This window comes from Malaclemys terrapin, chromosome 21 (genome assembly GCF_027887155.1).
Source record: "Malaclemys terrapin pileata isolate rMalTer1 chromosome 21, rMalTer1.hap1, whole genome shotgun sequence".
Taxonomy (NCBI): domain Eukaryota; kingdom Metazoa; phylum Chordata; order Testudines; family Emydidae; genus Malaclemys; species Malaclemys terrapin.
Window position 1 is genome coordinate 1589280 of NC_071525.1, and position 24347 is coordinate 1613626.

Consider the following 24347-nt stretch of genomic DNA (forward strand, 5'->3'; position numbering starts at 1 on the left):
ACCTGGCAGGGCCACGCTGGGGCCCAAGGACGGAACAGCGGGGATCGGGGGTAGGGGCAGGGCTGAGGTGCATCAGCTGAGCTGGCGGAAGGAAGCCCTAACAGTGCTGCCCGCGAACGGTTACATAAACACGCAGCCTAAGAACTCCCAATTGTTTTCTAGGCCATAGCAACAAGTCCCGGCCCCCGGCCCCCTCTGGCAGTGCAGGTTCCCAGCAGATGCACTAGATGGCACTGCACGGCAGTGCGTAGGGAAAGGTCCCTTGCACGGTGGTACGCAGGAGCTGTGCTGTGATTGCTAAGCGCAGCAATCAGTGATTTTAGGAGAATTGCTGTTATTATAAACAGCGAGTCGTGAAAATCAATCGTCTATTTAAAAGCAAGGACGCCGCCCAGCTGAGGGCTGCGCTACCAAGTCTGTTTATCATCAGTTAGCCCCCGCTTTACCAATAAAGGACAATGCCTCCCCACTGTCTGGCCACAGCAAATCACTGGTGGTTGCAGCCCCAGTGAAGCGGGGAGCTGTTGTTTAAGCACAGGAAGCTGACAAAGATCAGCTCTTGGGCAATGAATTCCAAACCACTCCTCTAAGAGGAACACCCTCCATCAGGACTTTGAAAAGTCAGGAGAAAAATATTCCTAGGAAACTGCCCCAGAGAGTCCTGGATGTTCTGTCCATGGCACAAGGTGACCAAGTCCCATTGTTTCAGGGGGAAGCTGGTCACATACGGGGGAAGCGTCATGGCAGCGCATTGCACAACTGGCTAGGAGCATTATGGGATACCAGCTTCCTGTGACCCGCCAGGCGCAGGTCACCAGGCTAGAAGAACCGATGGTCTGATCCCGCCTGGCTTCGCCAGCTGCATTACAAAATCCCCAAGAGGTTACAGCCAGTTGTGCCAAGCGGGACACCCGGGAGGCAGCCAACAACTGGTGCATGCTGCCGGCCCCAGGGCTTGGGACAGAGGATTTCATGCCACAGCTGAAGATGTGCTTACGGGCGTGCTGCAGCCGCACAGTGGATTTCGTGACAGGAGAACGAGGCCCATGCCCTGCCGTGGACTCGAGGCGAAGCCACGTTCTGCATTGGCCAGATCCGGTCCCGAGGGGCGGGGCCAGTTACTTGCAACCCCAGTGCATTGCCCAGCTGACTGTCCACAAGCCAACCTATGTGAAAAGATACCAACATGTCCCCACCCACCCCAAACATGCAAACCCCTCCCACACCCCTTGCCATGCTCAAGCAGGGAGGTCTCCATTAGCCCCTCGGATGGCCAAAGAGCCAGTTCTCCCCATCCCCGGCCAGCCCGCTGCTCCCGCCAGTCAGGAGACATCTCCCAGCGACACCGCTGCGGCCCACTGCACCATACCTTTGCTCAGTCAGTATGTCAAGGACATTCTCTGCCAGCCAGATATTCTTCGCCGTCACATCCCCACCTGCAACCAAGAGCACAACATGGGAGCAAACAGCCACTTACGTTAATCGATGTAATTGTCTGTGGTGTCAGCTTTATCCCAACCAGCCACCGTCTCAGCCCCAGCCGCCGCGAAGCAGAGCACTATAATTACAGTCTTTTTCTCCCCAGCTCAGTACAAGCCTCACATCTGGCCCATCCTGCCTGCCACAGAGGTACCTGGCTGCTTCAAAGCACGTGTTCAGCGTGTTCCCAGAAACAAGTATGGCGATTGCCACATTTTCTGTTGTATCAAAAAAATGGAGGGGGTCTTTGTTGCTAGAGCATGCTTCAGAATGGAACTGTCAGTTTCTGGAACACAGAGTCAATAGTGACCTTTCTGGCAAACAGAGCGAGAGCCAGAAAGGGAAGAGATTTGGTGTTTAGGGGAGAGGGGGAGTAAAAGCCAGACACTTTAGAGAGCGCCTGGGACAGGAAAGCAATCCGTCTGGTAGGAAACCGGGGAACACTGCTCCAGGCATTTAGGTATAAATGTAGCACTGTGAGTAGAGCAGGCAACTAGGACTCCTGGGTTCTATTCCCAGGTCTGCCACCGAGTCACATCATGAGCTTGGGCAAGTCACTTCTCTCTGGGCCAGACAATCTGCAAAGCTTAGCGGATGTCTGCAAAGCGCTCTGAGATCTTCAGCTGAAGGCCTGATGGGAGTGCAAAGTCTTATCGTGGATTCATAGATTCCAAAGCCAGACGGGATCATTGTGATCATGTCGTCTGACCTGAATAACAAGGGCCAGAGAGCTTCCCAAAATAATACCTAGAGCAGAACTTTTAGAAAAACATCCAATCTTGATTTAAAATTGCCAGTGATGGAGAATCCACCACACCCCTTGGTAAATTGCCCCAATGGTTAATAACCCTCACTGTGGAAAATGTACGCTTTATTTCCAGTCTGCATTTGTCTAGCTTCAGTTACCAGCCATTAGATCATGTTATGTTTTTCTCCGCTAGACTGAAGAGGCCCTTATTACATGTGTTCCCCATGTAGGTACTTACAGACTAATGAAGGCACCCCTTAACCTTCACTTTGTTAATCTAAATAGATTGAGCTCTTTGGGTCTTTCACTACGAGGCAGGTTTTCGAACCCTTTACTCATTCTCGGGGCTCTTCTCTGAACCCTCTCCAATTTATCAACGCTCTTCTGGAATCGTGGACACAGGATCCCAGCGACAGTCACCCAGTGCCAGATCCAGAGCTAAACTAACCTCGCGGCTCCTACCCTGTTTATGCAGCCCAGGACGGCATGTGCTCTTTTGGCCACAGCGTTGCACTGGGAGTTCAGGTTCAGCTGACTGTCCACTACGACGCCCAAATCTTTCTCAGTCGCTGCCTCCCCAGAAAGAGAGCCTGGCCTACATTCTTTATTCCTAGACATATACTTTTATATTTAGCCATCCTAAACTGGCCAGTCCAGATCGCTGTGACTCAATGACCTGTCCTCTGCATTATTTATCGCTCCCCCAATTGGTGTGTCATCAGCAAACTTTCTCAGTGATCAGTTTATGTTTTCTTCCAAGTCATTGATAATGTTAAATAGCGTCAGGCCAAGAACTGACCCCTGCAAGACCCCTCTGGAAACACACCCGCTCAATGACAATTACATTCGGAGATCTGAATGCAGTGTTGTTGTAGGCTGTCAGTCCCAGGATATGAGAGAGACAAGGCGGGTGAGGTAATATCTTTTACTGAACCAACTTCTATTGGTGAGAGAGAAAAGCTTTCAAGCTACACCGAACTCTTCTTCAGGTCTGGGAAAGGCACGAAGTGTCACAGCGAAATACAAGGTAAACAGCTAGCACATACTGGTCCCTTAGCACATGAGCTAACCTCGCTCTTTGATCTTGTATTTAGCTGTGACACTCTTAGAACATTTCCCAGACCTGAAGAGCTCCGTGCAGCTCGACAGCTTCTCTCTCTCAGTTAGTCCAATAAAAGATATCGCCTCACCCACCTTGTCATTCCAAAAGCCAATCCTTAGCCAGCGTTCAATACCTTTAATGCGTGCTATGTTAATTGTACATCATTTTCCGTCTTCATTGACTGAATCCCGTATTAGCTGCTCTGAGATCAAGGTAAAGCTGTTAAGCCTATAATCACCTGGATTATCCCATTTACCCTCTTTAAAAACTTGGCACAACATTTGCTTTCTTCCAGTCTTCTGGAACTTCCCCAGTGCTCCAAGACGAATTAAAAATTAATGTTAACAGTCCCGCAAGCTCCCAAGCCTGCTCTTTTCAAACTCTTGGATACACGTTATTTGGATTTGCTGATTTAGAAATGTCTACCTTTAGTAGCGTCTGTATATCATCTCCAGAGATATTAGTGGAATGGAAAGTGTTATCATTACCATATGATGAGACTCTCACCTGTTTTCCCCCCAAACTCAGAACAGAAATTTTTATTGAACACATCTACCTTTTCTGCATTATTATTGATAATTCTAACATTTCCATCTAGTAATGGAGCAATACCATTGTTGGGATTCTATTTGTCCCGAATATATTTCAAAAACACCTTATTGTCCCTAACTCTGGGGACACAGATTTCTCCATGTGTCCCTTTGCTTCCCTTATCAATTTTCCACCATTCCTGAGTGAAAGTCCCTACTATCAACTTCCCATTTCTTACAGCTGCCTTTACTTCCCCTTTAAACGAGGTCACCAACATGAAGCTGGAGCACTTTGCTAACAGTGCTAGAAGCTCAGAGCTGTACTCAGACATTTGGAAATACAGACACGCATATGAGGCACATTGCAAGCAATTGCAATATGATCATAACAATTAAGGCATCATAAAAATAGCAAAATGCAGGACAGCAGCGTCATTAGAGTAGAATTGGGCCCCGCACAGGGAAACAGGGACACCATCACCAATGGTTTTTTAAGCTATTCCATGTTTATCACATCGTGCACATCGGGGGAGGGGGCAAGACCGGGGAGGCTGGTTCGTTCTCAGCACTTGGCCCTCTGAACCCAGCCTTGCCCACCCTGTCCCTGCAGCCGAGGGGATGGTTTCCATTTCCAACTGGGCCAGCCCACGTCACAGATGTAACCAATAAAAAAGAAATGTCAAGTTTTATTATGCGACGCAAATTCCTCCTCCCTGGACGTAGGTGCCTAGCACTGACGTGCAGAGAGATGGCTCTGTGGACCTGGAATGGCACAGAGGGGGCCACGTGGCCAGGCCCTGGCCCTGCCCATCTGGAGGGCATTACAGGCCCTGCATGGGAGAGTCCTGGCTCACAGGACGCGAGCGCCTCCCTTGGCTGCCCAGATGTCAGAGATGGGGCAGGGCTGGGCTGGGCTCAGTGGTTCTACTGGGCTGGGCCACAGGGACTGAGCTGCTGACAAGCTGAGAAATCCACACGCCCGCTGGCTGTTCCCGAGGCTTTATTGGCACTAGCTGCCTAACCTCACCCTGCTTCTCGCCGGCCCAACCCGGGATTAACCCCTCACAGGGAGGACGCTGGGGCTATCGCAGATTCCCAGGCCTCGGCAGCAGCCCCACTAGCCCCTCCACGCTCGAGCCAGTCCCTGATAGGCAGGTTTAGCCGGCTCTTGGAAATGCACCACTGCTGCAAAGCGAGGCTCTGAGAGGTGGGCGTGAGCTGCTTCCATTGCAAGCCCAGACCCAGCCCGGGCAAGGTGTCACGCCAGATTCGGACCTGGACCCCAAGCCAGGCAGCGCACGGTGTTCCAGCTGCCATGGGATGGGCCTCCTGCTGCTGCAGCCATTGCTGGGCAGGGCCCTGGGGCAGTGCAGCGCCACGCGACAGGGGCCAGTCTCTGCTGCTGCCCAAGGCAGTACTCACCTGCAATCTGCTTCATGAAGGTCATGCAGACGCCATCTGCCCCGAGCACCCCGCTCTTCACCAGCTCCCGCAGCAGCCATACCAGCTAGAGACAGAGACGAGCAGAGCCAGCATGAGACGGGGAATTTGGTGCTGCTTCAAGCGCAGATTTCAGCACAGCCTTGGCCACGGAGCCACGACTACACCTCCGCAGCACAAGACAGACACCCACAGCCCCAAGGTCACATCTCAGAGGGTGTTAGCAGCCATCGGGGGGCGGGGGGGGAGAACACCCATCCAACATTGCTCTCTCCTCCACATCCCCTTCCTGCTTATGCTTCCAATCCCATCACCAAACCCCAAGATGCTGAGTCCCCTCAGGGCTTGCAGTCCCCTTTCCGCTCTCACCAGGGCCGATATCGGGTTCCCCTCTCACCTGAGTCCGACAGGCATCCTGCAGCTTCAAGTACTTTTCCATGAGAATCTGGTTGATCTTGTTTAGAACAATGTTCATGCCATCTCGGCTCACCAACGCCAGGTCCCGGTAACACTGCAGCAGAGATGGGTACAGGTACAGCATCATTGATTTATAAAGCCCCTGAACCTGCCTGAGGGTTTGGGACACTAAATAAACTAGCACTCGAATCGGCACGTAAAGCAGGAGCATCCCCGGGGATCCAGACAGAGGGAATAGCCCAGGTTCCGCAGGAGAGCCAAGCTCTCTTCCTCTCAGACTTGGCCTAGCCACTGTCACACCAAGCTAGAGTAAATTCCACCTGAGTCCCCTCTCAGCCTCTGTGCTCAGGCCTTTAATCCCTGGTTCATGGGCTAGCCCAGTTCTCCTGCACTCAGAACTCCCCCGCAAGGCAAGGCTGGTTCGAAACGGTGCTGAAAGTTGCTGGATGGACGGAGCTGGGGCCCAAAGCGTCCCCCACCCACGCTTCTCGCCCCCCACGTTCCAGCATTGGTCTCTGCAGGGCAGGGCAGAAGTGAAACAGGAGTTCAGTCCTCAGCCTCTCTGCTTGTGGGGCAGAGGGTAGTGCGTGTGAAGGTCTGGCCTTGTTAAAAAAAACAAAAAAACAGCACACATCCCGATCTCCAAAGGCCACACACACACACCACTCCTGGGTCTCAGACACCAGCCACAGCTGATGCCGCACCAAAAAGACCCATATCAGTCAGGGTAACTAACTCAAAGCACAACGGGGCTCTGGCTAACCAGTGGTGCCTGGAGATGCAGCAGCAAAACCGGCTACTCCCATGCCGCCACCTCCTTCCCACAGCTCTGCTAGCCAGGGATGGCTTCCCACTCATCAAGCATTAGCCCAACTTCAGTTCACAGACCAACCAGTACCACTGAAATCCAGACCCCCTCCTCACCCAGGGCAGACCCTGGAGACAGCCAACTCTAGGCCACACATTCTCAGCAAAGGAAGGACCTTCTCCACAGCACGCGGCCAAGATGTAACCAGAGAGCAGGGCTGACGGCTCTGCCCGGCTTCCTCTTGCCCCCTCTCCCTGGGTCAGCGTGGTGGGGGATGGGGATGATTAGGAAGTAATTTGCTAAGTCATTCCACATGAATGTTAATCTGTGCTGTTAAATGTCATGCTATTGCGGAGAGCAGGGCTGTGGGTTCAGCATTCTGCTCTGGAGAGTTAATGAGGCCTGGAAAGAGCTCTTTGATTAGACTCCCCACGCTCAGGCAGCACCTGAAGGGATAAAACACTCACGCAACAGGTGGCGGTTTCGTGTGGCTTTTTATCAATCTGAGATGCTAAAGGAGCTTCCGCAAACGGGAGCCAGGGCCCAGCCCGCCGAGCCGCCTGCTGCCTCCCCAGGGAACGCTGGCCTTTAACGCCAACCTCAGGCAGCTGCCTGGCTAGCCTCAATGTAACACACACCACTGCAACTCCTGCGAGTCGCAGAGCTGGAAGGGGCTGATGGGATCCGCTGGTCCAGGACTACACCACGTGCTAAGCTCCCTACTGCTCTGTCCAGTCTCACATGACCAGGCTGCTACCTCTTCCCACAGGACTATGCCAGAGTCAGCAGATCTTGCCTCTTCCTGTCCTTAATTACAGCCCATGACACTCTGCTACTAGTCCCCTGAAGGTCTTCAGTGACCCCCAGCATTTCCCCTTGCAGCCAATTATGTCCCCGTGTCCTCACTAGCGCTCGCAAGATCCATGTCTGGCCTTCAGTATCTTTCTCTGAACGCAGCATTGTTGCAGCCACGTGGGTCTCAGGATATCACCTCACCCGCCTTGTCTCTCTAGTATCTTTCCTTCTCAGTCAGTAACGTCTACTGCTTTTCTCAGCCTCCTCTCCTGTGCAGATAACCTCCTGCTGCTGTGAGCTTCCCCTCCCTGCACCCAGAGGTGAGGCCTGTCTGCAGTTAACCCCGGGCACGCTGACTTAGCGACCCAAGGAAGCTGCATGGTCAAGCCAACCCCTACCATGATACCCCAGGACAGTGGAGTTCAAAGAATTGCTCTGAAAGAGAAACTTGCTGAGGTTCCAGGACTCGAACCTGTTGGCTTCAAATAGCTACGGCTCCCTGTGACAGCTACCTTGTGGCCATGCTCCATGGGGGTAACACACCTGAAGCTCCGCAGTGCAAGCCCAGAGGGAGCCTTCGCTCGGACTGTGACGCGACACCCACGGAGCCCAACCCAAGAGCCCCGACCGGTTCCTGACTCTCGGAAAACGGGAGGCCCAAGCTTGGAGGAGGACACACCGTGTGACGGGTGCCTGCTTCTAAAAGGCCCCAGAGGAGGGGGAAGCAGCCAGAACAGGGACTCCGAGGTGCTGCCTGAGAGCTGGGTATTTTGGTACCATGCGGAAGGATGCAGCCGGCTCACCCAACAGGTCCTGCTGTATTTCAGCTTCTCACCCCACATGGGTCTCAAAGGGTTGGGGAAATGTTTAAGAGCAGGTCTGGAACTGGGACGGTCACTCAGCCCCTGGAGTTCCACACGGCACCCACAGAGACCCAAGCAGATGAGATGGGACTCCTTGTTAATCCCGCTGGACCATGGGACGGGGAGCAAAGGGTGGGTGGCGCGAGGAGAAGCAGCTACCCTGCTCGGATGGCGAGGGGGAGGGAGGGGAACCTGAATTGCCAGATTAGTTTCAAGGATGCAAGTGCTCCATCATCTCGTCCCTGCTCTCGGCGGGTCAGAGCCACCCCTCAGACAGGCCATTTAATTAATAGGAAGGGAACAGCCTGATGGATGTGCAGTTTAAATAGATAAATCAGGCCATGCAGCAGGAGGGGGGGGGGGTGGAGCGTGATGGAAACCCCAGGGAAAACGGGCACTTTGAACTGAGGGGAGAGGCTCTGTTTGCTCTCCGGGCCAAAAGCAGAAGTTAATTAAAGCAAAAGGGCACAGGGCGGAGGAGGCAGCTGCTTGCACATCATCCGCTGTCACTTGGATATTTGAAGGGCCGAGTGTCCTGGCTCACAGCTGGACAAGTTTACCACAGCTAATCTCTGCCAGCCTGGGGGAGGGAGACTGCAGCCCTCAGCTGATCCTTAACAGGCTGGGAAGGGGGCGGCTGTGATCCCATTTCTTCTTCATCAGCCAGCAAGGTGTGGTAGCCGCTCGACTCCCCTCACACGCCAGCAGTGGGAGGCAGAGGGCTGCCTTTTAACAAGCTGTTCACAAAAGCAGGGGAAGTTGTAGGTCCAACCCGCTTTTGGCGCTGGGCTCCCCCCCAGGAGAGAAAGGGACACCAATGCGTGGAACTGGGACACAGGAAGGGACGACCAAAGGAGCCGCCCCAAGGAAGCACCGTCATCGGAGAACAAGACGGATGGGACGCCGGGAGGAATGGGGAGCAAGACACAAGTGGAGGGATTTGAGGTGCCTCTTCTGGCCGCACAGCGCTCTGTTCTTCGGGGGGGGGGGGGGGGGGCCGCGTGTGTAGGGAGGGATGTTTATTTGCTGCAGCAGCGCAAGCGAAACTGCATCCAGAGGCAGACTGCCCGAGTAGCCCACGGTGAGTCTGTGGCTCTGGGGAGGGGCAGAAAGCAGCACAACCCCGAAGCCTCTTGCTGCAGACGCAACATACATCTGTTGTCAACTTTGGGAGCAATCGGTAGGAGGGACTCCAGGCGGTGCCCGTGTAACCGGCGGCATCAGCCAGCCCTTTGCTAGCGAGAGGCCCCAGCACGCAGGATTTTCAATTCAGGCAGTGGCAATGTCAGCCACTTTCCAGCCAACACACATTACATCGGTGCGACTTGCAGATCGGCCCCACTGGCGTCCGAACTCCCCCCACCAAACGGCCAGAGTCCGTGCACCCAGCCAGTCCCCATTGGAGCACGGGAGTTACGCAGATGTCAATGGTTCCCAAGGAGATCCGGGAGCAAGGAAAGGAAGATGATAGATTTGGGGTGTGGGAGTCTTGGGGGGGGTCAAAAGGTCAAACTGCAGATAAAGAGCAGGAGACACTAAAAGTATCCCAGCCCCTCGGCTTTAGCACCCAGAAATCCTCAGGCAGCACATCCCCGTTTTTGCAGGAGACTCAATACCGTGGCCCTGGCTCTTGTGATGATTACCGAGCCCACCCCCTTTCTGTGGGCGCTGACCCCGGCAACCTGGCCAAGTTCCAGGCCAGGAGTTACCTGCTACTAACCAATTCCCCCAGGGGGCCCCGTTCTCCCTCCTTCCCTTCCAGAGCACTGCAGGGCTCTGGTGAACAGCTGTCATAGGCCCCCCACAGCTGACTGCGTCCGTGATGGGGGAAGGGATTCCTGAACCTGTCAGATTTGGGGGAAGGGAGCTTTGCCCCTCATGCAAAGATCTGAAGCTCGCCCCAGCAGCGAGCCACACAGCCCCCTTCTCAGCTGGGCAAGCCATGTCCCCCCTTTACAGACAGAGACGGGAATCACAGAGGGATGCGGGTCTTGCCAAGGTCATGCAATGAGTCAGTGGCAGAACCAGAAGTCAAACTCTGCAGTCCTGGCTCCAGTCGCCTGCTGGCGGCATAACCCATGGGGACTAGGTGGGGGAAAGGAAGGAGGCAATGACCGACCACAGCAGAACCCCGTCCCCATCCCGCTGCCTGAGCCAATTACCCCCTAAGAACACGGATGTGCTTGTGAGAGCAAACTCGATCACAGCAGCAGAGCCAGCCAGGTGGCTAATGAGAGGGCCCTGAGCAGCTGCTGTGCCCTCCACTGCCACCTTGGAGGCAGAGATATTCACTGCCTGTCACGGACGCAGGCTCTGCCCATCACTGCCCTTCCCACACAGGAACAGAGCAGGCGGGAACTTCGCTGGCTCAGTGGGGCAGCCCTGGGCACAGCACAGCTGAAAGGGAAGGAGGACGCTGGGGCTGCAAACACAAGGAAGAGTGACGGGAGAGCCTTCGACTGGGTACAGGCCCCCCCTTGCCCTGCCGGAGGTATTGTTTATCACAACTCACCAGAAGGGGGTTTCACTCCAATTGGAAGAGTTTAACCCTTTAAGAGACTACACTGTCTCCATACCAGAGCCTGCGGACTGGGGTGAGCCACGGAGCTGGAGCGGGGGACGAAGTTGTGGGAGGCAGGAACCAGTTACGTGATATTGGTCCCTGTCTGGGGCCTAGTTCAGAACCAGCCTGGGAGAGATTTTTCCGAGCCCTGGCACCACAGGCGCAGCACCGAGGGGAAGAATCCCACCAGCAGCTCCGGAGTCAGGACGTGGAAGCAGCTCTGGTGACTGACGGGAGAGGCGGAACGGAGCCCAGCTCTGGTGACTGACGGGAGAGGCGGAACGGAGCCCAGCTCTGGTGACTGACGGGAGAGGCGGAACGGAGCCCAGCTCAGAGGAGGGGAAGCCTGCTGGCATCAGAAAAGGGTGTGTGTGGGGGGGTCTAGTGATCAGGGAGGGGAGTGGTTTGGTTTTTTAAGAAGAGTCATAGCTACAACTCCACTGAAAGAGACACGCCCTGCTTAGCAATCCCGGCTTGGGGTGAATGGGGACCTGTGGCCCTGGTTTCGGGAGCCCGAGCCTTATAGCACTGGCTCAATGAAGAGAGAACTCTTAGTCCATCAGTGCCTCCCTCAGGCTTGGCCACTCAGCCCTGCTCGCACCAGACCACGGAGAGCCCTCCCCTCGAGCGTTTACTTCGATCCCTTTACATTCGGCACGTTGCCGAGCCACTGATCGGCATTCGAACCAAACACCCCTCAGCATCACCGAACTCGCAGCCGGGCCAATGCGGCAAGTGAAAGCCACAGGTGTGTGTCATGGTACTGAGAGAATGGGCAGGTCACTCACTCCACAACAGAACGCTGCCCATGACCCATTTCTGAACGTGCAGCCGTCAGGAACAGTGCCAGCGTTCCAGGACCTCCGGGCAAGGCCTGGGACACCTGCTGATCCAGCCACACCCCAGCAGCAACAATGACCTTTCCGAGCTGGACACCCCCCCCCCCCGAACATGCACATGCTCCGCTGCTCCTGTTTCTCAACGGCTCAGGGCCTCTGTGCTCCCCCAGCTCTTGTCAGTCCAGGTACCTCAGGTACCTTAGAGAGGAGCCTCCCCGCTCACTGACACGGCAGCCACTGACCACCTCACTTTGTGGAGAATCATGAGGCTTTGGACTATTTTCCAGTGCAGAAGAACAGATCACAATCTCCAAGGGGCTGCATCCGAAACCTCCCTCCCAAAGCAACCAACACCACCAGCAATTTCAGATGTAAACTAATTTTAAACCAGTTTCAAACCCATTTTCAGGCTGTACAAGCCACAAACAAGAGTGCCATGTTTAAACAAAACGCACAATGTTGACTCACGTTCTTCGTTTCTATATGGCAGCCAAGGCTTCCAAAGAAGTGACAGGAGAAAAGGGGGAAATGATTGAGTGGGTTCAACAAAGAGCTGCTTTCCCTGCCAATCCAATGATTAGACAGCAAACCCATTTCATTAACACAGCTAACAGCTCTCAGCTAGTCTCGCTAACCACACCTCCCCAGCACTCTTCTCTCCGTCTCTTATACACACTTGTTGCCTTTCATCTTCACTTAGACTGGGGCTCTTCAGAACAAGGGACTGTCTCTTACTGTGTGTTTGCAACATGAATAATACAGCAAAACGCTCTACTCTTGTTTTCAGTGACCTCCCGTTCCCGGCTTAAGATGACCAGGCAGGCAGGTTCCAGCAGGAAGTCAGTGTCAGTCGGTGGCTAGTGCAAAGGGCTGTGTGTAGAGAAGCCCAGGATGGGAGTTTCAAACACTACCACATGACCCGCGGTTTCTGGCAGTGTCGCTTGGCCATCTTGGGCCTTAGCTACTCCTGCTGAGAAGCCGTTCGCAATCTGCATCTGAAAGTATTTGGATGGCATTTCATTGCATTTGCAAAGCAGGGCAAATCCCTTTTCTAAATCCTTCTACCTACTACGCAGTCAGTTTCTACAGAATCATGCTCGATTTCATTCCCAAAACGCTTCATTGGTTTGCAGCAACATTGTCTAATCTGCATCCAGGAAATTAAATAGCCGTTAACAGGTTCATTCCAAAAGATATTTAAAAATAAAATCCAGCTTGCCAACTTATTAGAGCTGGGCTGCTCTCACACAGTTTTGCTTATGAAATGAGTTTGTTTATTATCTAGATTTTAGATAATTACTTTTGTATGCAAATACATCTGGCCAGCCAGCAAACATTTCCATTCTGCAACCACAGGGACAGGAGCTAAGGGGCCTTCCCCAGTTCCATCGGTTATTTAGGACCCCCACCACACACCCCTCCACCAAAAACAATTAACCCAAGATCTGCCAAAGATACTGCCACCAAGACGCCGTTCCTTGGTACGACAGCATTAGCTGCTGCTGCAATACAAAGGCCAACGTCTGTGCCGTGTGAACACACTGAAAGTAGAACAGTGGGAGCTGAGTCATCTCCTCCATACGATCAGCTGAGGACTCCAGCCCAGGGAGCCCTCAGTGCCTGCAGGCGCCTCTGGAAAGCCGCCACAGTTAGAAATGCCTTGTCTGGCAAGCAGAGCGCCCAGTGAAACAAGCCATCCCAAGGCAGGAGCTGGGCATGCCGTGCCTTACCTTCTGTGCCTGAGCCGGCTCTGTGAGGACCAGGGTGAAGAGGCCAAGACAGATCTCCTCATGCTGAGGGGCTCCTTTGCACACCTGCGAGAGGAAAGGGGAAGCAACACGGGTGAGCAACACGAGGCCTCGCTCAGGTGGGGTGTTGACGACGCGAGAGGCTCTTCTCAGTTCTAGGACAGGGACGCTCCAGACCAGCCCCCAGCGAATTCAGCAGCAGGAAGTTACAGAGCTTCCCCATCGTTCATATCTGCAAAGTCCTCCGAGTCCTGTGCCTCCTACACACCCACCCACCTGTGCACGCACACACATTTTGTAGTTAAAATATGTAGTCTAAGCAATGCTTCAATGCTCTTCCTAAGTGAGAGACCCCATGGTGGTGGGAGTGGTCTGAAGGTTTTACTGGCAGGACTTCCGGACGCCCACATTACTCACAAGCAGCGAGGCCACACCTGAGTGATGCAGGTTACCCCACAGGATCACCCTGAAGGCCTCCAGGGCACCCTGTGCCGTGAGGCACCCTCCCACACCTGGGGCTTCACAGGGTTGTGAGAGACACACTTCACTGGCCATTCAGCCACACGGGAAAGGCTCCCACTAGACCAGTGGGCTTTGGCAGGCCCCATGTTTGCATCCCTCCTCCTGCTAAGCCAGGCTCTCCTAGCGCCATGACTCCAGCTAGCCAAAGATACAAGGGAGGAGAAAACTGCAGCCAATACATTTTAGAACCTCTACAAATTACTTGGGCTTTCTCTACACAGTAACATCATCGGGGAGCAGGCGAGGATTTGGGGACTTTTCAGGACGAGAAGCAAGTGCAGTGGGAAGATTGTACCACTGGGAATGGGGATTCCAAGGAGCTCAAGCAGAGACAAACTGTGTATGCAGAGGGAGCGTACAAAGAAGTGCATGATAACTGCAATCCCAGGATGTCACCACCACCACGAGCACGTGTGTATTCACAAACATGCACACGCCCCCCTCTCGTGGCAGATCAGTACCAACAGTCCAGCACTCGTGAGCAATCTGACAGGGTGGGTTATGATGGGGGAGGAAAAAGCCAGCCAGGTTTCAGCAAGGAAACCCAGCATAGCACTGCCGCCAGAGGATTTTACTAGACATGGAGTAAGCGTCTTTCTTTAAAAAAAAAAAACACAACTCTGGAAAACTTCTGGTCAGTGTTCAGATTGGTGAAGATGGCACAGCGTCCGTGCCACTGCTCCTAGCAGGGTTACAGATTGGCTTGCTGACAGCCCCCATGGCTGCTGTCTCGTGGAGGTGCCTCTGGGTGAATTATTTCTTCTTGTCAGGATTATCTTCTGGGACCCAGAAACCCTTTGGCAAAGGGTCCCCGGTTCTTTGCAAACAACTCTCACCTCAGACCTGACAAACTCCCTACACCAAACACGTCTTGCAGAATCCTCATCCGTAAAGAGTAACACGTAAGGTATCTACAGAAAGCTTGTATCTTGCCAAGACAGAATCACTGCGAGATGTATGTGTGGATAAGATTTAAGGAATCATGTATTTATACTGAAAGTCTGCTTTATGGACTTGGAGGAAAACTTAGTTACGAGGGGTTATGCTGCATGAATGGGTTATCACCAAACTGGGAGGAGTAGCCACCTCTGGCTGGTCAGCGCACAAGCCCTCACCTACCCCTGGCTTACCCCAGAACAGATAATGGAAAACCATGTCCGGCACTTACGTGAGCATTTAGGGCATCGTTAGCTTCCCTCTCCGACACCCCATTGGTCAGCGACGTCACAATGCCCATGCACCTCTCTAGTCTCTGAAATAGACAAAACAAATCAATACACCAGCTAGCAGGAACAGGTATCCCAGAGCCCCGGCTTCCTTGGCCACTCGTGGTGCCTAGTGCAAGTAACAAAACACAGGGGCCAAGAGTCCCAGGAGTGATTTTGGGAGCCTAATCTGAGACGCCTTTAAGGGGCCCAACTTTCCAAACACACTGGTTTCCTGCCTCTGAAAACAAGGCCACTCGGATGCGTCTCAAGTTGGGCACCAAAATCATTAGTCAGCTTTGAAAACCTGGGTCCTCCCACGTCCTGCTGCCATGGAAAGGGTGATGAGAGAGGCGATGGGAGACTATTGCCATCCATGCTCGTGACACCACATATACACCAGTGATGGGGGCCATGCAAAGCCGCAGCGTAAAACCAGCACGATAATCATTCTTCCCCTGCGCCAGGGCCCCAGAACCAGCGGCTGACTGGAGAAGCTACTGCCTCATAGCTGCTCGTATATTCCTAGTCTGTGTTGGAAATACTCCACCGCCATTCCCCTGCCTGCAGAGCCAGCTAGTGCTAATCCTGGCATCCTGTGGATTTGGGGCCAAACACAACGCATGGGCCAAGGTGACAGGGACGTCAGCCCCCGTTCTGAGAGCAGAGCTCTAGTTTCACAGGTTCAATTCTCTCTGAAGCTACAATTCACGGACAGTGGCAAAGACTATTCTGGGCACGTACTGTAGGGCTGTGCCCCTTACTGAACGGCAAGTGGAGTTCCCTTGAAGACCCACTGCAGACATACAAGCGCTTTCATTTTATGTGACTTTAGCGCTCGGGCCAGGTGCTGGAGTCCAAGGCCTTCCGTTTTAATTACTAACTTCATAAGTAGCTTCAGGTGCGAAGAGACCGCAGGAGCAGATGTTTTCATGCGGATGTCCCAGCTAATGCAATGACAGCGAGAGGGACACAAAGGCAGAATGCACAGCACATGGCAAAACTGTTCATTTGCCACTGCAAAACCCCGATGGGAACTTTGGAGCAGAGTCTGACTACGAGACGCGCGCACTCCCAGGGTGCTGTCAGCTGCTCATGTCCTCTCCAGGCACAACAAGCTCTTCTAGCAGCACAGCTGTCTTCTACGACAACAGCCGAGGACTGGCTTCTCACGGGTGGTGCATCAGCTACTACAACGGGGCCCTGTCCCTGGATTGGGGCCTGTAGACATGACTGAAATACAAATAAATACATACGCACCACCACTGCCAACGGCTCACAACACTGAATGACACTCAGGACTTTTGTTCCAGTGGGCCGTACGCTGCTCCAAGCACTGCGGTTACGTCTCTTCTTTGTGTTACAGCAGCACGAGCCTCAGCCAAGAGCAGGGGGGCCCCGCGCTGGGCCCAGTGAAGACAATCAGAGACAGTCCCTCAGGAGAAGTGTTTACACTCTCAATAGACAAGACAGGGGGAGGGGGCACAGGGCACAGAAGAGAGCACCACTGTCACCATTTTGAAGTTGGGGAACGGAGATGTTAAGTGATTTGCCCAAGGTCACCTTGGGAGTTTGTGGCAAAGACAGGAATGGAATTTGGCTCTTCCAAGTCCAATGCCAGTGCCTCACACCCACAGCACCATCCTTCTCTGAGGCCGTCCCCAGCCTGCCAAGCCCCACTCACCTGCCTACCCATGAAAAGGAGCAGACTGCTTGGGGTGAGCAAGTAAAACATTTGTTTGTTCCATGGTAAACAGAGGGCAGGAGCATTTGGCACTTGGCTGGTAAGTGCGTCATGACAGTTTCTGCACGTCTGGTGCAGAAGCTCTGGCTAATCACCAAGACAGGCACTTGGATGGCACTCACGCTGGTATTGGAGTGAGAGGCGATGTGAAAAGGCCTTACAGATCTACTGTGGCTCAAGGGAGAACATCAACTTAAAGTATGATGATTCCGCTGGAACTTCTGTGACTTGCTGAAAATCACGACAAGTGATTTCACTTCACTTTGTGCATTCGACAGCGTTGGGTGCACAGCCCACTTCACTTTTCCTCTGTAGTCAGCCAGTTCCTTTGCTGCTGTGGGTCTTGTATACAGCAACACGGGAGAGGAAAGCATTTTAAAATAGAGCAAAATGTGATTGTAAAACTGCAAGAACTAGCCAGGGAAGTGGGAGCAGGATAGTACATGAAACTATTTTCCTAGTGCTCAAATAATGCTTAACAACAGAACGGAGCCAGCAGTGGGGAAAGGGACAAACATCCGACCAAGGCAGCATCTAGTGAACTCAGAACACTGGCTTGTAAGTGCCTTCAGTTTCTCAAGCCGTGTGCACGACTCTGCCATGGGAAAGGAACAGGACAGCCAGCAAGGTGCTAGGAACATCGGAAAAGGAGAGACTTTGGGGTGAACAAGGCTCAGTAAGTCTGGTAAATGGCACCTAAGCAGAGCCAATGAACCCTGCCTTGGCAACAGAGAGGCCTGTTTCTTCTGGGGATAGCTCTTTAGAGAGATGACGAGATTGTCCTGAGGACATTGGGGGTGTTCTCAAGTGGAGGCTTTCTACGGGGGCTTGTCCATGGGAGGTCCAGGATTCATTCTGCACAAAGCCAGGCTAAGCGCTCCCAATTGTTGCACAAGGCCCCAGAGCAGGGTTCTGAGGGGGAGGATGTTTGTCAGTGGACCATCGCTCTGACTGAAGGGACAGATGGGTCCCATTCTGGAGCCACTCAGGGTGTACCTACACTGCCCACTGAGCCCAAGCCTCCCTTCTGGCTACTCACCCGAAAGCACTCAGGACCTGCCAGGGGGTGGGTCAGAGCCCGAGTCCTGTTGTGACTCAGGTCCAAGCCCTGTCATTTTGCAGTGTGGATGCAGGCCACACCCCAAGCTGAGTCAGGAGAGCGGCTTAGTGCAGTATGGATGTGTTAGCACAGCTGTGACACATGGGCCCAGCCCTGTAAACCCAAATTCATAATGCAGTGCGGAAACTCAAGCAGGGGCTTGGAAACACCAAGTCCACAAGCCTGGGTCACAGCCCCAGGCCTAGCGTGTAGTGTAGACACACCCACAGAATCACTACGTGCACTGGGCTGGAGGGGGGATGAGGGAAGGAGAGAGCACGCTGGCTCTGCAGCACCCCAGACAGCTGCCACCGATCAGAACCAAACCCGATTCCCTTCCCTCCCGAACAAGGCACTGCACTGGAATGGCCTAATAAGACCCACTTGCCGTTGCTAAGTTATAACAGTGCAAGAGGGAGAAGTCTAGGCATGAGCGGCAAGAGCTTTCACTCGACCTCGAGAAATCCACAGGGGTTATTTTAATTGGATTTTTGCAAGTTAACCCTCCCATAGCACCAACCGACTGACGTCTCTGGGTGGGTTGGCCGGCCGTGAACGTCCGGAGGCCGGCGTGCTGTCATTTCAAGCCAGCGTTTCCAGCTAGCACTGGGTAAGAACTGTAGGTGGTGCCTCACCTCCCAGTGCACGTGCAGGGCCTCTCACGGACTTCACCTGAGGGGCTCCAGGCATGTGCCACGAGGACAACAGACCCTTCTGAGCGCACGTCTGCAGTAACCAGGCAGACATTAGAGGGGAAGAGCTGGTGAGCCCCGTCCACACTACAAGAACCACCATGATCAACCATCCTTTATTCTTGCCTACGTACACAGAACCACACACGTTATGACCACCCTTCGGAAACCACGTCCTACCTACGCTAGGATACGGTTAATGCGTTTCTTTCCTGTTCACACAGAAAAGGAGCAGCCACGTTTTAGCTACAACCATGTTCACAACATGGCTATTTTTGTAGTGCAGGTCGGGCCTGGTTAGCGGGTCGGTGACTGAGAATTAGGAAGAGTCTGAGCAGTGGAACAGGAATGATGTGGAGTTAGAGAACGAGACAGGTCTCCAATGGCCCCAGCAGGGCAGCTCCACAGACAACGGGAAAAGCTGTAGCAGACAACGCTCAGACATTACCACCAGCACCCCACCCCCCACCTAAATCCACCCCAAGCAGGGTTTTGTGACATGGTGACTAAAAACCTTAAGCCCACCCAAGGACTGTATATGCTACAGCTTCTGCTGCTGCTATTGTGCAGGGGGGCAAACCCGGTTCCCACTGTTGCCAGTGTAGCTACAGCCCGACTATAAAAATGACCCTGCAGGGTCCCCCCTAGCCTGTAGTGGAGAGGTGGCTTCACTGCAGTTAAGGTTCTTGTCTCTCCAGCCCTGTGTTTTGCTGTGTAAGCTGTAGGTTAAGCCCTGGCATAAACAGGTGCATTGCCTTCCAGGGGAGATGTGCCCCTTGTCACTTGGCCCAATCATTCAAACTACCAGTGCCACAAACTCAAGGCAGGATCTGAAGACCCAGCTGGAATGTTTCTGGCTCTGCCAGCACCACTGACAAGAGACCTGCAACTGGAACACAGCCACCTACTCCACCTGTGAGAAGTGAGACAAAAGGACCCGGTCTCACTCTCCCGCAGAGCGGACGGGGTAATGACTTGTTTGTGCCAGGGAAAGCTGGCAGATGCGACTCCAGGAGCTGAAATGCAGGATCTGAAGGGGTTATTTCTACACAATCACTTCTGGATTAGCACCACTTTAAAATGCAAATCTGCCAGGCTGACTATGGCACTGGCTAGTGACAGCCCCCCCGCCCACTAACATGAATGAGGAGGAAGCGATTGGCAAAGGGGAACATCTCCATTTCACAGTCTGCCTTCTAGGGTGATGCAAATGAACACGCATGGGTCAACAAGTGCAGAAGGGTAACCCTGCTTTTCAGTAAGGCTTTTTTCAGGGCTGATCTACAGAACTATCAGAGAGGACCAAAAGAATTTGAAAGCCCAGATCTCAAGTAGACTCATTTCCATTATTTGCAAAGGCAGAACAAGATCCAGTGAGCACAAACTGAAGTCAGAAAAATTCACACTGCAAGTAGGACAATGTTAACAGTGCAGGTTCCCAAAGGAGCGTGTAAGCTCATCATCCCTCAGTCTTTAAATGGAGACTGATTGACTTTCTAACGGTACGCTCCAGTTCAACCCCAAGTCACTGGGCTTGACAATGTCACTTATACGGTAGGAAGAATAATTCCCTCCAGTGCAGGATTCACCAACTGAAATTCCGTGGTCTCTGCTACGCAAGAGATCAGGCCATATGAACACAGTGGACCCTTCTGGCTTTAAAATCCATGAATATTTTTGAGGACTAGCACTGCTGTCCAGACACTAAAACAACAAATACATATAGCAGCTAATTCTAAGGGATCAATCTTAAAGAAAATGGCAACAGATATGGTTACACCTTAGGGATCAATCCGCACATAAAAAGCGACAGAGGGTCCTGTGGCACCTTATAGACTAACAGACGTATTGGAGCATAAGCTTTCGTGGGTGAATACCCACTTCGGCAGACACATGCTTATGCTTCAATGCATCTGTTAGTCTAGAAGGTGCCACAGGACTCTCTGTCGCTTTTTACAGATCCAGACTAACCCGGCTACCACTCTAATCCTCACATAGTTATTCTCTACCCTGCTGGGTCACCGGGGACGTGACTATACACATTGGAGGAACTGTGGAATCAGTATTAGAACAGTAATTTCTTTAGCTATAGAAAAAAAATGCACATACACAAGTGTGTGTGCGCGTATATACGCACCCCTCCCCCACCACACACACCCAGTTTCAATATCTCCATAGCAGAGAAAGGGTCTGGGTATTTCTCTCTCAGCAGGAGCTGCCGTTTTGCAGATACCTCCCTAGACCACGTGTTAGAAGAGAGTTAAGACAGAGAGTGCAACCACCTGTCACAATAAATAGGAGACACACAAACTTGAAGAGTGGCTAAATGGTTAGTCTAAAAGAAAGATGTTACCCCCGACCTTAAAGCAACTTTACAAGCATGCAGCCCAGTGATGAGCTCGGTTTCCTTTATCAGAACTCACCGCAGGCTGGCAAGAGGTCAGCTCTCTCTCTGAGTTTTAGTTGACGATACCATATGTAATATGTTTTGGAGGAACATTGTCACTTTAAACACCAGTCCTCGGCTTAACCTATTGCTGTCATAATCCGCATCTCACATTGTTATAAGGAGAAGATTAGAAAAGACACTTCTCTTGAGTTTGCCACTATGTTCACTTGGGGCATTTGACAGTTCCCCCCCATAGTCAGTTTCCCCATTTGTGGGAGTCTTGCACCCCTCTGCATGGAAGAGGATTTTTTTTAAACATGCAAATGTGACAGTAAAACCACTAAAACTGGCTGGGGGACTCAGGAGCAGGTGTAATAGCTGACATTATTTTTAACTCATTTCTTACAAACTGACTAGATTTCAGGTTGGTGACCCTTTAACTGCTTTAGTGATTTAAAGTACATGCACAAAGGAGAGATTCTTAACAGTGAAAGCAGGGGACCATTTGTCAGGACTTCTGGATTCTCTTCCTAGTTCTGGTCCTTACCCAACTTTATGACCTTGAACAAGTCACTTCATCTGTCCGTGTCTCAATTTCCCCAGCTGTAAAAGAGCAATACCTACCTCACTGGATAGGCAAGGTTTGAGAGTTGTACTGCCCTGAGATCCACGGAGAAGAGGCACTACAGAACACTAAATAATAGTGTTACACGGATTCCAGACAAGCCCCGGAGAGAGTACTTGGCGAGGTTTCAAGGAGAATTTGAGTTTTCAGCTCTGACAGGCACACAAAGTGGCATTTCTCTGAGGACTGGGATGTTTTATTCAGACCTGGACTAGTACCAAAAATACACAGGGACAATTGAGAGTTTTGCCAATGGTATGGGAGTTTCCAGGCCCAGCAGGTTGATATATATCAGACCTTGAGACCAAGTAATTCCAAATACCTTTGGGTCTTTCTTTTCTACTTGATTTCCAATAGGAAATTAGCGGGCACTGTTTCAACAGTCCCGAATACATTTGCTTCTGGCTCATGGTAAATAAAAGCTGGCTCTGCAAGTCCAGTAATTCATGAGACATTAGCCGCTCAAATCAAGTCACAACTAAAGTGATAGTACTTCACCCTACAATAGCTTCTTTCAGAGGATCTCAAAATGCTTTATGAACATTAACACCCATGTGAGACAGGTACAATAATAGTTATCTACATTACCGATGAGTAAACTGAGGTACAGAAGATTACTTGCCCAAGGTCAGGCAGAAAGTCTGAAAGAAGAGCCAGGAATAAAACCCAGAACCTGTTCAGCTGTTCTAACCACTATACTCCAATGCCTCAGCACCAGGAACAGATCCCAAAAGACTTGACTCCCAATCCTTCTCTGACTACCTATCCATAGTGGAGAAAAAAGCAAGACAATAAGCAGAATGACATGATTTCAAGGTCTCATATTCTGGGTCCTGCCAGGGCTCCAAAATGCTTTGGCAGTCAGTAGAAATGCGTTCCAGAATGACACCGTTTTCCTGTTATCAGAAAGGAAAGATGAGGAATCCTGTCAATGCTGAAATCCGAAGCAAACTTTGTGATCCTGTTCCACACTTGCACCTCCAAAATGCCCACTCATGAAGCAGCAGGGCCTGCTGCCAATGAAGGTGGAGAAACCGAAGATGAAGCGAAGAACCACTTGCCCATTGGGAACATTAGTAGGCCAACATGCTGCCGCTTGCCCTCCAGTGTAATGGAGACAAAATCAAGGGAGCTTTACGAAAATACACACTGGCTTCCGATTGCACCTTACTACGAGCTGCCACTCTCTTCAAGGAAAAGCTGAGGCAGGTGGAAGTACATTGGGGAGTGAGAACCACCCTGTCCTAGCGCAGTGTGTCCCCATGTCAGCTTCTTGCCCCAGCCTCTGTCCCACCCCTTACAGCCCCCTCTCCAGCACGCCCCCTGGCCAGGTCCTTGCCCCAGCCTCCGTCCCACCCCTTACAGCCCCCTCTCCAGCACGCCCCCTGGCCAGGTCCTTGCCCCAGCCTCAGTCCCACCCCTTACAGCCCCCACTCCAGCACCCCCCCGGCCAGCTCCTTGTCCCAGCCTCCGTCCACCCCTTACAGCCCCCCCTCCAGCATCCCCCCTGGCCAGCTCCTTGCCCCCAGCCTCCGTCCACCCCTTACAGCCCCCCCTCCAGCACGCCCCCGGCCAGCTCCTTGCCCCCAGCCTCCGTCCCACCCCTTACAGCCCCCTCTCCAGCACCCCCCCTGGCCAGGACCTTGCCCCAGCCTCCTTCCCACCCCTCACAGCCCCCTCTCCAGCATCCCCCCTGGCCAGGACCTTGCCCCAGCCTCCTTCCCACCCCTCACAGCCCCCTCTCCAGCATCCCCCCTGGCCAACTCCTTGCCCCCAGCCTCCGTCCACCCCTTACAGCCCCCCCTCCAGCACGCCCCCGGCCAGCTCCTTGCCCCACCCTCCGTCCCACCCCTCACAGCCCCCCTCCCACGTGCACCTACCTCCTCTAACTCATCCTTGGCATCCAGGATGGTGGAGAGCAGCAACTTCCCTCCTCCTCCTCCTCCTCCTCCTGCTGCTGCTCCCCCCTTCCCCTTCTCCATGGCGGGGCAGGGGCTCCCCCTGTCACTCACACCCCGGGGCCACACAGCTCTTCCCCAAGGGGGGCGAGGGCTCCACGGGGGCTGCCCCGTCTCCCCCCCAGGGGGATGGGATGGGATGGGGGGGGCTCCTCTCTCCCCCCCGAGACTCCTCCCAGCACCTGCCTGGCACCTGCAGGGAGGGCTGCGGGGGGGGGGGGGCTGGTGGACGGGGGGGGCGGGTCCCCGCTCTCTCTCCGGGGGGGGCTCAGCTCCTGCTGGGGGGGCGGGGGCGGTGTGTGGGGGGCTCTCTCTCCCCGAGAGGGGGGGCTGTCTCCTCTGAGGGGACCAAGGGGGGGGCTCTGTACCCGGGGGGAGGGGGGGAGCAGGCGCCTCCACACCCCCCACCCAGCAGCACAGACCGGAAGTCACTGGGAGCGACAGGCGGGGGGGCGGAGGAGGAAGCGGCTCACGCGCCGGAAGGACCCGCCCCCTCCGCCCCTCGCCGGCCAATGGCAGCGGGGAGAGGCCCCCGAGCGACAGGCGAGGAAGGTGGCTCCGCCCCAACGGCCCGTCACAGCTGGCTGGCCAATAGGGAGGGAGGGGGCGGGGTTTCTGTAGGGCTGGAGCGTCTCGCCCTACTAGGCTGGGGCCGGGAGAAGCGCGAGGCCGGGAGTCTGAGCGCCCCTCCCCCACCCCTCCCCGCGCAGCGCAGCGCAGCGCAGCGCAGCGCGCGCCCCCCCCCGCCGCGTGCACGGCGCTGTACGATTTACCGCCCCCC

At 53.6% G+C, this 24347-nt stretch overlaps 1 protein-coding gene across 1 annotated transcript in view; it reads right to left on the bottom strand.

Moving 5' to 3' along the window:
* The window catches only part of INTS3 (integrator complex subunit 3), a 63762-nt gene extending 39989 nt beyond the window's left edge, over positions 1 to 23773 (bottom strand). The window contains exons 1-6 of the mRNA XM_054010979.1: positions 23489 to 23773; positions 15023 to 15106; positions 13315 to 13398; positions 5697 to 5810; positions 5282 to 5366; positions 1370 to 1436 (exon numbers count right to left, since the gene is read on the bottom strand). Coding sequence (XP_053866954.1) covers positions 1370 to 1436; positions 5282 to 5366; positions 5697 to 5810; positions 13315 to 13398; positions 15023 to 15106; positions 23489 to 23590 — 536 coding nt within the window. The 5' untranslated portion in view covers positions 23591 to 23773. The remainder of the gene's footprint in view (positions 1 to 1369; positions 1437 to 5281; positions 5367 to 5696; positions 5811 to 13314; positions 13399 to 15022; positions 15107 to 23488) is intronic.
* Positions 23774 to 24347: the final 574 nt, after the last annotated feature.